Source organism: Geospiza fortis, unplaced genomic scaffold (genome assembly GCF_000277835.1).
Source record: "Geospiza fortis unplaced genomic scaffold, GeoFor_1.0 scaffold201, whole genome shotgun sequence".
Taxonomy (NCBI): domain Eukaryota; kingdom Metazoa; phylum Chordata; class Aves; order Passeriformes; family Thraupidae; genus Geospiza; species Geospiza fortis.
In genome coordinates this window covers 939,707-955,755 of record NW_005054440.1, presented here as the reverse complement: position 1 = coordinate 955,755, position 16,049 = coordinate 939,707, and the positions used below count along the sequence as shown (strand labels likewise).

Below are 16,049 nucleotides of genomic sequence, written 5' to 3'. Positions count from 1 at the left end.
TCATAGAGATATGTTAATAGGAAATACGAGAATATAGACACCTTTGTGCGCACATTATTTCAACTACATTTTGACAAACTTGTAGAAGTCATTCCTTCTTTTGGATAAAAGCTTTTTGAAAAGTATAAGAAGTTACAGAGCATGCAGCTGAGTTATTTTAGACATTGCTCCCAAAACATCACACTGCACAGTTTCTTCAGTGATACTGAAGATCAGTAGGATTTTGAACAAAATAAGTTTTCAGTGTAAAATAGCAAATTTAATGCAAATAACATTTTACCTATTTTTATACTATTTTCTAGGAGCTAACAACAGAGAAACAAGGCCCTATCAATTAGTAAAGGAACAAAGCAAGCAATTCCTATTCTTAATTTAATTTTAAACTTAGCTTGAGCGCTTTTGTCATTGGACTCACATTGTCTAAATCATTAAAATGAATACACCACTGAGGTCTGAGGCAAATCTATTTACAGTGATGTTACTCATAGTCTGGTTGGTGTTCAGGAATATTGATCTGTCTTGTTTGTCTAATAGGAAAATAATAAACAATTACTAGGCAATGTTGGAAAAAGTAATCAGTTTTTATATATCAGTAATACAGCAGACCTCCCAAAACATAAAGGTGATGATCTGCATAAAATCAATGTGTTATGCTACATTGCTTATCCTCATCACTGCTAAGACTCTTAGCAATAAATGGTGTAAGTTAAAAATCATATCATTGGTAGACTGAAATTACGTACTTGAAAGAAAAATATCTGCTTTATTTTAAAAATAATATTTCTGCTTGATAAACTGTCAAGAAGATACTATCTTATAAAATTCAAAATTTATTTAGACAAAGAGAGTCAGAGTATGATTTTGAAGCAATTTTGAAACTGCACTGCCTAAAAGGGAGCCTCCTTCCCAAACAAACATCAGGCAACAGTTCAAAGCTGTTTCCAAATTCCAGCAGACAGCATACAGACCAGCTATAACAGCGAGATGTGCATAAACTACATGCCACAGAGATTTTGCTGGAAGTACAAATATGTGTGAGCTGACTATGCAGGAGCATCTACTGTACAGGGAAAAGTTTGAGAAATGGAAAGAAAAAATCCAATAGTAAAACCTCCTTGCCCCCAGAACAAGAAATGTTATTTTAGCAGTGGTACTTTAGGAATCACTTGGGTACATCTCTATTATTAGGATTTTCATGCTATCTCCAATAACTTGTCAGTTGAACAAGCTCTGCTTCGTAGCAGTATACTCAAATTGCTACAGAAATTTTCCAAAGGAAGAAGTATAGAACTTTCACAAAGGGCTTCCCTTAAACTGAACTGCAACAATATGAATGTCTATTCAATATCCCTTTTTTTTTTGTACTGAATATTGAAAGTTGTGTTTCTTTCAACAAAACATATAAAAAATCCATTACTTCAAAATATGTAAAAACAATTAAATAGTGTAGACCTATATAGTGCTTTTGCACAGTTTAAAAGACCACATAAACCTGAAAGACCCCTAAAAGAAGGTTTCAAGTTTTCTCCCATGCATTTCTCTCCATCCATTTTTTCCCAATGTTGAAATTAACCCATTTTCAAATGCTAGTTTGTAACAGAACTCTCACTGGGTGAATGGCTTCTAGGCTACCCTGCTAGCCTAGAAGGCAGAAAGAGGATCTTGTACACGCCAATAAAGAGCACAAAAAATGTAAATCAGGCATATTAGACAAGATTTAGTTGGCCAGCCAATTACTTGGTTTCATTCTCACTATTGATTTAAAAGAATCTACAACATTTCTTTGACGGGCGAATTTTGGGGGTGTTTTCAGGCAGTCATGTTACAACAACCACGAGCACCCATAATAAAGACTCAGGGTAGTAAAATTGCTCACACTATGTGCCATTTTGACTTGTTGTTTCTTACAAGGAAGAACACACACAAAACACTAAAGCAGAAGAGTCAGACATGACTGCTCCTTTCCAGGCTATGTTAATAAGAATCCCTAGAAGAGTGGGACAAATAAATAAAGCTTCTAAAAGTAAAACTGAACACTAATAATGCGCTATTTCTCTTAATAAATCATGAATGTATATAATGTTGTAATTTTTGTTTAATTCTTCGAATATTTAATAAAACAATGAGTCTGATACCACCAATCAGACTACCAATGAACACTAGTTTTACCTTCCAGGAGCAAACCTTCTCCCTCCCAAGAACTTACCACAACTGGAAACTGGCTGTCTGGGTAGAATCACAGAAGTCAATACCCATGGTAGCAGTAATGGATCCTCCAGGCTCAAGGCACTCTGCATGAAGAGATTTTTAAGAGATAAACTACACATGCAAGGCAACAGAAGACATCAGATGCAACCCCCCAAACTTCACATAACTAAAACACCCAAAAAGCTCTGTAAGAAAAAAATCCAACAGTTGTAGTTTTATTACAAATAGGCATCCCCCAAATGTCACACTTGCATGTTTAAGCATCCTGGATTCCCCCTCTCACACAGTTAATGCACATGAAATGCTGCCATTTCAGTCTTAGAGCTCTATCAACAGAATAAGGCCTTGTATTAGAAAAGCAAGGAAAGGAAAATTATTTACAGAAAAAAAAATTGAAGTGACATCCTTTTAACTGTGCACAGATCCAGCACTGAGATTTCATTTTTAATAACACTGGTTTGCAGATTTAGTTAGTAAATTGCAAAATACAACAAATAAAATATACATTAATACACACCATAATGGAAAATAAGCTGAACTTAAACTTTATTTCATAATTACTGTGGTTTACTTGTGTCTCAATATTCTACTTGCATTAGTTGGAAGGGAGAAGAAGGATTATGAACACTACATGGAAGATGATTTTGTGCTATACAAGCAGTGCAGACTGAGACACTCTTGGCAGTGAAGATATCAAGAGACATACTTATTCTTAGATTCTTGGCTAAATCACTACACTATTTCCCTAATGTTGTAGAGATAAAGCTTTTGTTAAAGGCTTGTAAGCTCTTTCTTACATATGTAAAAACAAGCATTGAAGCAGACTTTGCCTTCTCAAGATTACAACAAAGAGCTGAAAGCACACTTAAAAGACAGGAATTAAAATAAAAAAGAATAGGCAGGCAGAAAAATGTCTGATTTCCAGATTATTCATAATGTACCTGATACTTTTCAGGAACTGAAAGCAGACAGCTGCTCCATGACAAAATGTAATGAAATTTAACTATTTGAAGATTAGGTTTGCAAAAATGCAGAAAAGATGGAGTTAATGCTGCTGGCTAAAGTCTAAACTAACACTAGGAATTGAGTAGAAAAAAAAGTATTCCAAGGAGTCTATTTAAATCACTGAAAGATTAAAGGTTCCAGCTCAAATTCAGAATTAACTTTACCGAAGTCTTTGAGCTTAATGTTTTTAAAGGGAGTTTCAAACACACTTAAGAACACGAAAGTGTTGTGCACAGGGATTTGGGTGAAATAATTTGAACCATTTCTACTGGAAGAATGAGGACAATTGCCAACAGTACTTTCAGTGACTGAAGCAAAACTAGACTTATATTCCAGCAGGACTACCTGTCTATGCTGACACTTCTTCTGTTGGGTCTGCTAGGTAAATTGTAGGATGTGTTTTCCAAACACTGGAAACACAAAATGTATTAAGAACAGGGTGTATAGGCTTAGTTCTACACAAAATGATAAAGAATACAGAAAATTTGCATTCAAGCAAGAAAAATAACATTTTTGGAACAATTACAGAGCTTATTTTCTGCAGAAGAAACTAACAGCTTTTCAGGACAAATACTGCAATGTCTTTCTTGGGGAAATAAATACTTTACAGGGTAGGATTGTTTTGTGGAGCTCAAGGAACCTGAAGTGGATAATTTATTAATTCCACTTTTTTCCCTGCTTTTATGTGAGACAAGTGAATGTTACTGTTGATTGCTACTATTGTGGGTATAGTATCTCCTGGGGTTATTGTGGGTAACAGTAACAGTGGGTTACTGTTAATTGCTATACTATTGTGGGTATAGTATCTCCTGATCTGATTTACAGTATTTCTAGATTTCTACTTGTAAGCCTTTGTGCTTTATTTCTTTAAAATGTTTACAGGTAGGGATATAAAATGAAGCCCATGGGCAAAACTAACACTTCTGCTCCTTCGGATTATACCACAATGTCCTAAAATAAAGAACTGTTGAGAAAAGAAAGCAGATTGTGCATATAGGTATTACTCTTGAAAAAAACTTGCTGTGATCTGTGTTCTTTCTGAAGTTTTATACTCTTTTCCACAGAAATTTAGCAAAAAACCATCCTGATTAAAAAGTAGAAAGTAAAACAATTTAGATCAGGTCTGACTACACATTGCTTTTTATATAATCTAAGCAGACACAATTTGTGGAACTATGGTAGACACAAGCTAAACTAAAACATACACTTCCACTCTACTGCCATAAGCTCACAAGGAAATGGCAATGCTCTGAGCCACCAATATAAATAATACATTTAGATTCACTTAAAGATTAGTAAGAAAATAATTGTGAATATAAAATCAAAACCTCCTTTTTAATAGAAGCCCATAATAGTCAGTCCAAAATAAGACAGTAAGAGAATCAAAGTTTGTAGGGATGCAGAAAGGTTTGGTCCTAACAAGTTGATAGCTGATGAGTGTCTGTGTAGGCATGTACACCTACCCTCTCCACCACACACATATATATGAATATACATGTAACTACGCAAAACCACTTTCCTGTATTGAAATTTTTGAAGATTAAGAACATGATTTTTTTAAGATAGGATATTGTTACCTATTGGATCAAACTCATGCATCCTCATGCCTGGAGGTAATTTCTTCTCTCCAATGTGAATGTTCTCTATCTTCTGATCAGTTGTATTTGTTACTGTCACTTGCACAGGTACCATACGATCACCAAAAATGCCTGGCTGTCTTGAGAAGTGATAGTGAGCTGCTAATCCTTTCCCACTCATTCGATGAAGCAGTTCATGTGTTTGTGTTGGCACAGAGACTTGCATAGTGACCTGTTAAGTATAAGATAACAGTTGGCAAATGCTGTAAGTCAAGAACAGTAAAAATGACAATTGAATACTGCATTTTTCACTCAGTTAGAGTACCTGCTTTTAAGCTGCAATTTTAGTGAACCAGAAACCTGTGAAATACATTAGCAAATTGCAGTAATAGATATCAGATACAGAGCCTAAAACTATTTCTGGTGCTGAAAATACCTTTGTTGTATCTGTTTCACTTTCCACTATAAATTCGGTTTTCAATTTTTTAGCTTTATAGTCAGCTATTATCACATTTTTTAAGATTTACAGTTAGTTATGTTTTTTCCAAAAAAACCCCATTCTGTGTATCATAATTCAAGGGTATTCCCAAGCTCATTGTGTAAGGTGAAAGTAGTGAGAAACTGTCTTCTATTTCTCTTGTTAAAACCACAAAAAATGTTGTCTAACAATTACACTGCTGAAATAGTAAAAACATAGTTATATCGAGCAGAAAGATGCTGACTCTTTTTAAATAGTCTTGCTGCTAGAAGCAATAAGAAAAATCCCAAGGATGTTTCAGTCCATTCTATCCTGCAGAAATAGCATAAAGAAAAGACATTCAGTGTGCAAACAAAATCCTGGATACTTCTGACAAGGAAATAATGAGCTCAAAAGTAAGGAGTATAAGAAATAAGAAAAAAAGTGAATTTGAATCCTTTACACAAGGTTTAAGGAAAGATCAGAGTTACTTCAAATTATATTTATAAAATAATGACCTGTGACATCACATGACCAGACCCCCAACTAACACAAAATGACTGGAAAAGGCATAATTTGTATGGACCTTCACAGTTACTGAAAACTCAAGAACATCTTTGAATAGAAGTCCCAAATTTCCACAGATTAACAGTCTTCTTAGTTTTCTAGAAATAACTGACAAGGTCAAAGTCTCAAAAAAATGCCTCAGTTGTCAAGAAATAATAAAGGAAATACCTTGAATAATGAATACCTTATTGGTACACAGAAAGAGACAATAACAGTAAGAGGTTATTAGCAGTCAAATTAGCATGCTATTTAAACCATTACTCAAATAATGACAAAACTCAAGTTTTAAGATGGAATTTAAACTTTATTTTTAAGTTTAAGCGTAGCCTCTAGCTTTTAATATTCAATTCAATTTGAGCAGGACATGCATAAGAGAAAAGTTATTTCATGAAATGGTTCTCCCATTTTACATTAACAAGTTTAAGATCTATGTTTAATTCATGTTAACAAAAGTACTTTGCAGTACATTAGCTTCCTTGTGTTAACTTAGGGCTGGCTTTATTAACAATATTTATTAATAGGAATGAAAACTTAAAAAGCAGTCAGAAGTCAGTCAAGTAGATATACAGAGACACAGAGCCATTGAGGCTGGAAAAGATATCTAAGTTCTGTGTCCAACTGTTTACCCAGCCCTGTTTACCCATCTTCAGTAAACCATGTTCCTAGGTGTCACACTCTCATGCTTTCTGAAGACTCCCAATAATAGTGATTCCACCACTTCCCTGGTCAGCCCATTCCAATGCCTGATAGTTTTTTCAGTGAAGAAATCTTTTCCTAATACCCAACCTAAACCTCCCCTGGCAAAACAGGAGGCTATTTCCTCTTGACCTATCATTTACCTGGGAGAAGAGGTCAACCCCCATCTGGCTATACCCTCCTTTCAAACAGCTATAGAGTGACAAGGTCCCTCCTGAGCTTCCTTTTCTCTAGGATAAAAACCCCCAGCTCCCTCAGTTGTTCCTCACCAGACTTGTGCTCCAGACCCTTCCCCTGCTCCACTGCTCTTCTGTGGACTTGCTCCAGCACCAGAATGATCTCATAGTGAGGAGCACTAAACCAGACATAGCGCTGGAGGCGTGGCCTCACCAGTGCTGAGTATGAGGGGACAATCCCTGCCCTGCTCCTGCTGGCCCCACCATTGCTGACCCAGGCCAGGATGCCATTGGCCTTCTTGGCCACCTGGGCACAGCCTGGCTCATGTCCAACTGCTGTCACCAGCACCCCCAGGTCCTTTCCAGCCACTCTGCCCCAGCCTGTGGAGCTGCCAGGGGTTGGTGTGACCCAAGGGCAGGACCCAGCACTGGGCCTTGTTGAACCTCACACCATCTGCCTCAGCCTTTTGGACCTTTGCCTTTTACCAACCTGTGCTGGCTAGGCCAGATCCCCTGGTTGTCCTACCTGTGCTGGATGATGGCACCCAGGATGAGCTGCCCTAAAATGCATACACATAGAGAAAAAAAAACTCTCACTATATTTAAATTGTAACACTGATTCAAGTTTTACTGAATACCTTCTGTAATTTTTAGAGATTTTATTCTATGCCTATGCCCCCTTCAGCATTATTTCTTGTTTCAGTAATAAAAACCTTGTGAGCCCATTCACTTTTATTTTCAACATCATACTATACGTAGCAACAAAACCACACAGGACCCTCAGAATAATGACATTATGTTTAAGTCATCTTTCTTCGTACAGAACATTAATTTTCACTTGCATTTAATGGGGCAGTACTAGAAATAAATAAAACATGCGTATGTTGAACAAAGCAATTTAATTCTGGAAAACTGGAGTTTTCAAAACCTCTGCTTGCTTGTAAGGATTTTGAGCTGACAAAGGCTGATGTGACTAGTAATGTGTTGTATTTAACAGCTGCATCAGTCTGGTAAACAGTTTTTTGTTTTAATTCTAAAATTTTTAAAGTAGTTGCAATAAAACCCATGGGACAGGTACTTGCAATCACTCAGGGGTTACAATAAAACCACACAGAGTTAACAGAACAAGAAGCATCTACTAACCAGGAGATAATCTCCTACAAATCTTACACAGCATATGTTTAAATAACAGAAGTCGTTTGTGTACCTTTGGATGGTTTATGAAAATAACCAATCAATTCTGCAGACACAACATTATTTCTAAAGGAAATCTATGTGACTCATGATGCCTGCAGATACACAGAGACAAACCACACATATTTTATCAGTTTATTACAGTAAGCAAATAAGCGTGGAATGAGAGTGCACATAACTGTCTACTTAACGCTTACTGAAACATTTATAAGAGCTGTTATCTCCCTAATAACAGACAGACAGTGTGCAATTTTAGAGAGGAGAAAAGCTTCATATTTTTTAACACTTCACTAAAAAGTAACTGAAGAGTGTAAAATGAAAAATACTCTGTGCAGTTAGCTGGTAATGGACCATATTATCAACTCAAGTTAGATTTATAGGATACAAACTAGTCACTAATAGTTATTTTATGACAGAGCGTGTCTGCTTTTTTGGGTTTAGATTATTAAGATTAAACTTGCAAAACTTTTTTTTATACAGCTGTTTAGAAAGACAGTAAAAAAAATTAAAATACTGACTGCCCTCCCACCCCATTTTGACTGAAAGCAATGACATGTAGGGACTCCACACTGATACTGTATGGTTACACTATCTTGGCACCAGTTGGACTAGCCAAAAAGCTGACTGCACATGCTGAAAGATAATTCATCACCCTAAAAGAAGTATTTTTAAACTGGCTCTTGTATAAGAACAAGAGCAACATTAGGGTTTTGCGCCCCCCCACCTTCCCCCTTTAATCATGGGGAAAAAAAGGGAAAAGTGTAAGATCACTGACAGTAGTAGTTGTAGCTTTCATTATTACAACTGAGCTAACTAGTTACAAACCACTGAATCCTCCCAATATCAACGTTTCTTTTTGCCAGCTCAGTAAGTTCTTATTAATTAAGCCTACATTGATACAAAAACCTATTTTCCCTAATTATTTAAAATAAAAAGCACTACATGGTTTATTAAACCTACTACAGAAAAGAGAGGCGGTCATACATTCCTGTCTGAAGTACCGTAGAGTCACAAAAAATCAGAATGGTTTGGGCTGGGAGAGACCTTAAAGAAGCATTGTTACTATTAATACAATTATTACTACATACACAAAATTCTGTTTGTTTTCTTTTATACTTGTTCTTTAGTATAAAAATCCTGCAATAATGAACATAGACTTATTCTTGATCCTAGCTCATAAATGTATACATGTTTGGATAAAATATGTATTACTGGGAAAAAATATTTGCTTCTAAGTATGATGAAAATTATAATTCTATTCCTCTAATTTACATTCTGTTAAAGCAGTGGACTACAACATTTAATCTAAGTAATCCTCCTACTGGCAATATCCATGACATAATCCAAGAATTACCTACTGAGCTGTGAGAGCTATAACCTCTCTCACACTCATAGCGAGTCTATGCTCCAGTAACTCTGCAACAGCTAAGAGGAGAAGGGCTATCACACAGTCCAGCCACATTTACATGATCTTTCAACTGAAGCCATGAGAGCAACTTAACTATAATTTTTTAGTATTAGGAGAAAGGCAGAAAAACAGAAAAACAAAAGTCAGCTACTGGTAGGAAATATGATCTTTTGCTCAATTAACAGTTATATATTACTCACAGTCACTGGGCAATGTCTCCCTTATACAGCTCTTAAAAAACAACTATTAATTCAAAAAAGATAAAATAAAGTGCAAGCAAAGAATATCAGTTTCCTAGTTTGTATTATTTCAAGAGGCTGTTGGAAATCCCAACAGTACAGCATACCTAAGTCACAATAATATGGATTGCCAAAATGATGACAGAATCCCCTGACAGGGAGCAAGGAAACCAAACAAGGAATCAAGCTAGCTCCTATTTTGTACAATATAAGAAAAGCACTGGATACTGTCATTTAATTTGGGCTAATTTATCTAGGCATACAGACACTCAAGGACATATGCTGAATTTTGGAAAACACTTTCCACTAAAGGTGCCTCTAACTGCTCTACATCTACCAAGTATCTTCTAAAAGCATACATCCTAACTCCCTTCTTTTTGTGTTGTCACCAACTTTTAGGCTTCACACTTCCTGTAGTTATTAACATTTCAATGAGGCTAATTTAAATTTACCATATTAATGATTGTATCTTTAAACCGTTACTGGATTCAGACAATTTCAGACATTATAAAACGAGTTCCCAAAATTGTTACTTGATTTCGATATTGACAGATTAATACTTTAGATTCATACTTTTGTCTCCAAAACCTTGCAAGAAAAATAAAAATCAAAAGAAATAAAATGCAAAACTGCTCAAATAGCTTCCACTGATTTTTAAATCACCCAGAGATGGATCTCAAACAAAAGACCACTTTTATTATGCTGCCCATAGTCTGCTTCTGTAACACTGCCAAAATTAATTGTTTCTCTGCCCTTTTTTTTTTTTTTAACTGTAATATTTGTATGGTCTCAAATCATCCTTCCAAGAAGAATCTCATGCTCAAGGTAATCATAGAATGGCTTGGATTGGAAGGAATCATAAAGATCAAGTTCCAAAAAGCCTGCCATGGGCAGGCACACCTTTCACTAGCTCAGGTTGCTGAGAGCTCCATCCAACCTGGCCTTGAATACTTCTGGGGATGGGGTATTCATAACTTGACTGGACAACCTGTTCCAGTGCCTCACCACCCTCACAGAACAGAATTTCTTCACAATATCTAATTTAAACCTGCCTTCTTTCAGTTTGAATCCATGCCCCTCATCCTGTCACTGTATGCTCTTGTAAAAAATCCCTCTTCACCTTTCTTGTAGACTCCCTTCAGATACCAGAAGACTGCAATTAAGTCATTCAAAAGCTTTCTCTTTTCCAGCCTTTCCTCATAGGAGAGGTGCTCCATCCCTCTGATTATCTGTGTACCCTCCCCGGGACTCCCTCCAGCAGGTTCCTGTCCTTCCTGTGCTGGGAGCCCAGAGCTGATGCAGCACTGCAGGTGGGCTCTCAGCAGAGCAGAGCAGAGGGGCAGAATCCCCTCCCTGGCCCTGCTGCCCACACTGCTCTGGATGCAGCCCAGGACACGTGTGGCTCTCTGGGCTGGGAGTGCCCATGGCTGGCTCATGTCCAGCCTCTCACCCACCAGCACCCCCAATTCCTTCTGGGCAGGGCCCCTGGGATCTGTTCATCCCCAGCCTGTGCTGGTACCAGGGCTGCTCTGACCCACGTGCAGCACCTTGCACTTGGTCTTGGTAAACTGCATGAAATACCCATAAGCTCTCTTATGAGAGAACTTGTCCATGTGCCTCTGGATGGCATCCTGTCCTTCAGGTCTGGCAACGGTACCACTTCACGTGGTGTCATCTGCAAATTTGCACTTGATCCCTTTGTCTATGTCATTAATGAACATACTAAGTAACACTGGTCCCTGAGTGACACCACTTTATCACTGGTGTCCATAAGGACTCTGAGATGTTGACCACCACTCTCTGGAATGTGGCCATCCAAACACTTTCCCATCCATCTAACAGTCCAACCATCAAATACATCTCTCCAATTAGACAGAGGGGGAGGCAAAATAGGGAGAGTAGGAGGGTAGGATGAAAGGGGCCCAAAACCACAGGGAAATCCCACTTGTCCCATTATCCCACTTCACGCTTGGATCCCATCTGATCCCCACATCCTACTTCATTGCAATCTAACCTCTTATGATGGTAGTTCCACTATCCCAGTGTCCTCCCCTTTTCCCAGCTCCTATCAGTTGTATTGGGCCATGTCAAAGGCTTTACTGAAGTCCAGAAAAATTATATCTGTAACCCTTCCCTTACCCACTGATGCAGTCAACCCACCATAGAAAGCCACTGCTTGGTCAGACAAGACCTGCCCTTCCTGTAGCCAGGCAACTACATCAGCCAATTCCCTCAGGACTCTGGGATGCATTTTATCAGGTCCCGTGGACTTATGTGCATTCAGGTTCCTCAGGTGGTCATGAGCCTGATCTTAGAGTGGGAAGGACTTTGCTCCCCCAGTCCCCGTCCTGCTGTCCATCCATTCGACAGGTGTGGGAAGAGAGGTTGGCATTGAAGATTGAGTCAAAATAGTTGAGTACCTCAACCTTCTCTTTGTCCATTGTTACCAGTTTTCCAGCACTGTTTATCAGGGGTAATACTTTATTTGACCTTCCTTTTCTGGCTGACAGACCTGTAGAAGCCCTTCCTGTTATTCTTTGTGTCCCTTGCCAGGTTCAGTTCCAGTTTTGTTGCCTTGGCCTTTCTCACAGCCTCCCTACACAGCTGTGCTTCATCTCTAAACTCTTCCTAGGTCACCTGTCCTGGTCTCTTTCCTTTGACTTTGACCAGCAAATTCCTACTGAGCCATGCCGGTCTCTTGGCCCCCTTGTCTGACTTCTTGTTCCTGGGGATTGCCAGCTCTCATGCTGCGTGAAAGAACTGCTTAAAGATCTGCCAGCTCTTTTCTACTCCCTTGTCCCTGAGGGCAGTCTGTCAGGGGATCCCACTGATTAGGTCCCCAAAGGACTGGAAGTCTGCTTTCCTAAAGTTCAAGAGCTGAACTTTAACTCCTTACCCAACCCCCAACCCCCAGGGCTGCACACTCCACCAGCGCATGATCCCTGCAGCCCAGGCTGCCTCCAGCCCTGCTGTCCCAGTTAGCTAATGTGCATTGGTGACCAACAGATCCTGTACCACATTCCCTCTGGCAGGGCTGTCTGTCACTTGGCTCAGGCAGGTGTCCTCCGCACATTCCAGGAGTCTCCTGGATTGCCACAGCCCTCCAAGCTACTTTCCCAACAGCTGTGAGGAGCTAAGTTCCCCTGCAGGCCACGACCCTCGGGCACAATGCCTCCTGTGCTGGAGCAGGAAGGTTTGGTCCACGGGCTCCCCTTGGTCAGGTGGCTGTAGCAGACCCCAGCCAAAGGTTCCCTTTGCTGCCTCGGTCTCTGACTCCTACCCACAGCTTTCCACCTGCTCACAGATATAAGCTGTGAATCTAGAGATGATCAAAATCTTCAGTAGTACTAAATTATCTATTTTCTAATACTTTTATATCCCTTAGATTTTTTCATATGGTTTTCTTTAAATAGAATCAACTAGACACAACTGCAGTTACTCTATATCAATAGAAAGATTGCTCTTTGAGCATAAATATGACTATATGATATAAAGGAATGAGAATTGGGCCTTAACCTGGAGCTGATGAACAGCAGAAAAATCTTAGTAGTTCCACACCAGACTAATCAAGAACTGTCAAAACAGAGTGTGCACCTGTTCTGTGTAACTGGGGGCCTGTGAGACAGCTTGCATTTTGCATAAATAATGGAGCCTAAAACTTTGTATTATAATAACACCTGGTTTTATGTGAGATTTGGCATCTTTGCCTTTTTCTTCTGCTGAGCATAATGAATCACATGAATAATCAAATGAAAATAATAGAAAAAACTCCATTAGCAACAAAACGAGAATATTATCATGATTAAGTCTAAGTTATTAAAGAAGCATGAAAGGAAGGGCTAAAGTCAGTCACATAATTATGGGATACAAACCTTGGTATAAATTCAGAAGTACACATTCTCCCCCAGAAGGTCTGCTGGGACCATTAGTGGACCATAAAAAGGGCTTAAATAGACACCAAGAAAAATTTTTTTGTAGGAACACTAACAGAAAATTCCTACACTTCAACTGGTGAAATGCATATCTGCATATGGGAGATCTCATGATTTTCTATCCTTTTGTCCTATGTATGATTCCACGAGGTGAAAACCACATGGTCTGGTGGCTGATGCATATGGTGAGACTTTCATCAAGCAGCATGAAACACTTAGTCATTAGGTGTTTCAAATAAAAGGCTTTCTCCCATTACAAAATCAAGTAATTTACTTCAATTCCATGATTCTATTCTTCCACTGACCACTAAACAGTGAAGTCTGAGAACCGCACTTTGAGGTACGGTTTAATGGTGGCCTCAGCAGTGTTAGGTTTGCAGTTGGACTCAATGGTCTTTTTCAACCTCAATGATTCTTTGATTCTATGATTACCTGAGGTAGTTCAAGAGTTAGAAAAACAGAGTAAGGTGTCAGCCTCACCTTGCATCCTAATTATGAATTTGAAATTGTGGACATTGCTGAGAAGGATTAATATGGATTTTGGCATTGAGTCTAAATGACTTCAAAGAAGTTCCTACAAAATGGTTTCTAGTATAGTATTTTGATTTTTGGCAAACAGCCAGTACTCCAGAGACCTCTAAAGTGAAAACACACTGTACCCTACTGGCCATAACGTATAATCTTACAGTTAGATTTATACAATAACAACTCCTGCATATTGGTTCCTTTCAATAGAAGCATCTAGCTCAAATTTTTCCCCAGAAAAGGACATCATCTGTTGGGATAAGTGTGTAATTTAATTAAAACACATATTACACTTGTGGATAATAACAGAGTATTACCCACAAGCCAAAGTGAATTCTGCCTTTAATTCACTATATTAAAAATCTAGTACAGGTATTTATGAATGCCAAAATATAAATTACATCTTTTCCACCTTCATACAACTATATTTGAATCTTGTTCACAACACTGTTGTTGAAGAATGCAACATGTTATTCTGGCTTCTATCAGGATGATCCTAATGCACAGTAGACTACTCACAAGGACAAAAACATGAAATAAGCACTGAACTCACCGCATGTAGAGACATCTGTATCAGCACTTCTTCAATGCAGGAGAAGAATCTCTGTGCACCACACTACATCTCTTATACTTGATATTGACGTGCCAATTTTCTCCAAGTTTTATTTAATTATACACATAATATTTTAACCTAAACAGATCCATAGTCCTTAGACTGCAAAAAATTACAGCTGACCTGAGGCCATGATAACATTATTTTTCTGTGTTTTGCTTTCCTTAAGCTTTGTTTTCTATCCTTAAAAAGCAAGAAAAAAAGATCCTGCACTAGTTAGTAGTCTGTTAAGCAATGAAGAGTTTTATTTATAACCAATTACCTTCAGTTTATTTGTTTAAATTTAAAAGCACTATTGTTTTGACTCAGAAGCAAAATTTGTGGAGTCAAAAGACATATTCATCCTTCACAAAGACATTTCTTTTCACACTTGTAAGAAGAAACACCACTCAATCCCACCCACACTGCTCAGAACAATGCAAGCAACACCAAGCACAGCATGCTGCTGTCAAAAGCCTCCCCCCATGGATAAGTCTCTAATGAAGGCTCCACTGTACATGCACAGACACTGAACGTAGGCAGTAGCTGTGGCCATGGTTAAGGCCTTTAACTATGTGGATGACTGATGGCAAATTAGGTAGATAACTTTTTCTCATCTACTTTTGCAATTATTTTGGTCCTACTAATGTAGAGTATTACTGTTACTATTGTCCAAGATTGCCACACATTGTTAGCTTGCTGAGCATAAATGCAGCAGCAGAAAGACTGTGACAATGACCATTATTAAAACTTAGTCCATTATAAAACATCTTTTAGTACACAAATGTATTTCATAGTAGTTCAAATTTATGATTCATGTAGCAAGCATACATTCTAATGGTGTTGCTGTTACACTGAAGGTCCTTCAGTGTAAACAGTAGAATGATTTTATACATTTTTTCATAAAACATTCCAATGCAGTAATAGTAATGTTTTACACAAACCACCTTTTGCAGCCATGAACTCCTAAACTGCACTATGCAACTGAAAGACGTATTTTAGAATTCTTACAAATGTACCTTTCCCCAATTCTTCTGCCATTCTCAAATCAAGAATATAGATGTCAGAGACTAGAAACAACAAGCAACACTTGCAACCATATAAAGATGGAAATGTTTCTTAACCCAAGTGAACATAGCTGAAAAGGAAAATTTTTATGAACTTCGCAGAAATCAATATGAATTATGAAGATTCTAGAACTACCTTTTTAAATCTTAATATGTCAAGGCCCTATTCACCAAGCCATTAGGAGAAAAGCATGTAAAAATAAGGTGAAGTCTGGACTAAAACAAGCTTTTAAAAACCCATCTCTCTGATGATACAGTGTTTAATCATAGCAGTGTTCAACAGCCTTTTAGAGTCTTCTGTCTCTCCAAAATCCTCTAGAGCCCATGGCATAGGAGGGCAGAAAACACTTCTAAATTATTCTGATTTGAGGACACAATGGCACATTGCGTACCAACCTTTTTAAAA

The 16,049-nt window shown here is 38.0% G+C and overlaps 1 protein-coding gene across 1 annotated transcript in view; it reads right to left on the bottom strand.

Moving 5' to 3' along the window:
- AP3B1 (adaptor related protein complex 3 subunit beta 1) overlaps positions 1-16,049 on the bottom strand; it is a 139,670-nt gene that overhangs the window by 25,413 nt on the left and 98,208 nt on the right. The window contains exons 22-23 of the mRNA XM_031062180.1: positions 4,791-5,022; positions 2,207-2,291 (exon numbers count right to left, since the gene is read on the bottom strand). Coding sequence (XP_030918040.1) covers positions 2,207-2,291; positions 4,791-5,022 — 317 coding nt within the window. The remainder of the gene's footprint in view (positions 1-2,206; positions 2,292-4,790; positions 5,023-16,049) is intronic.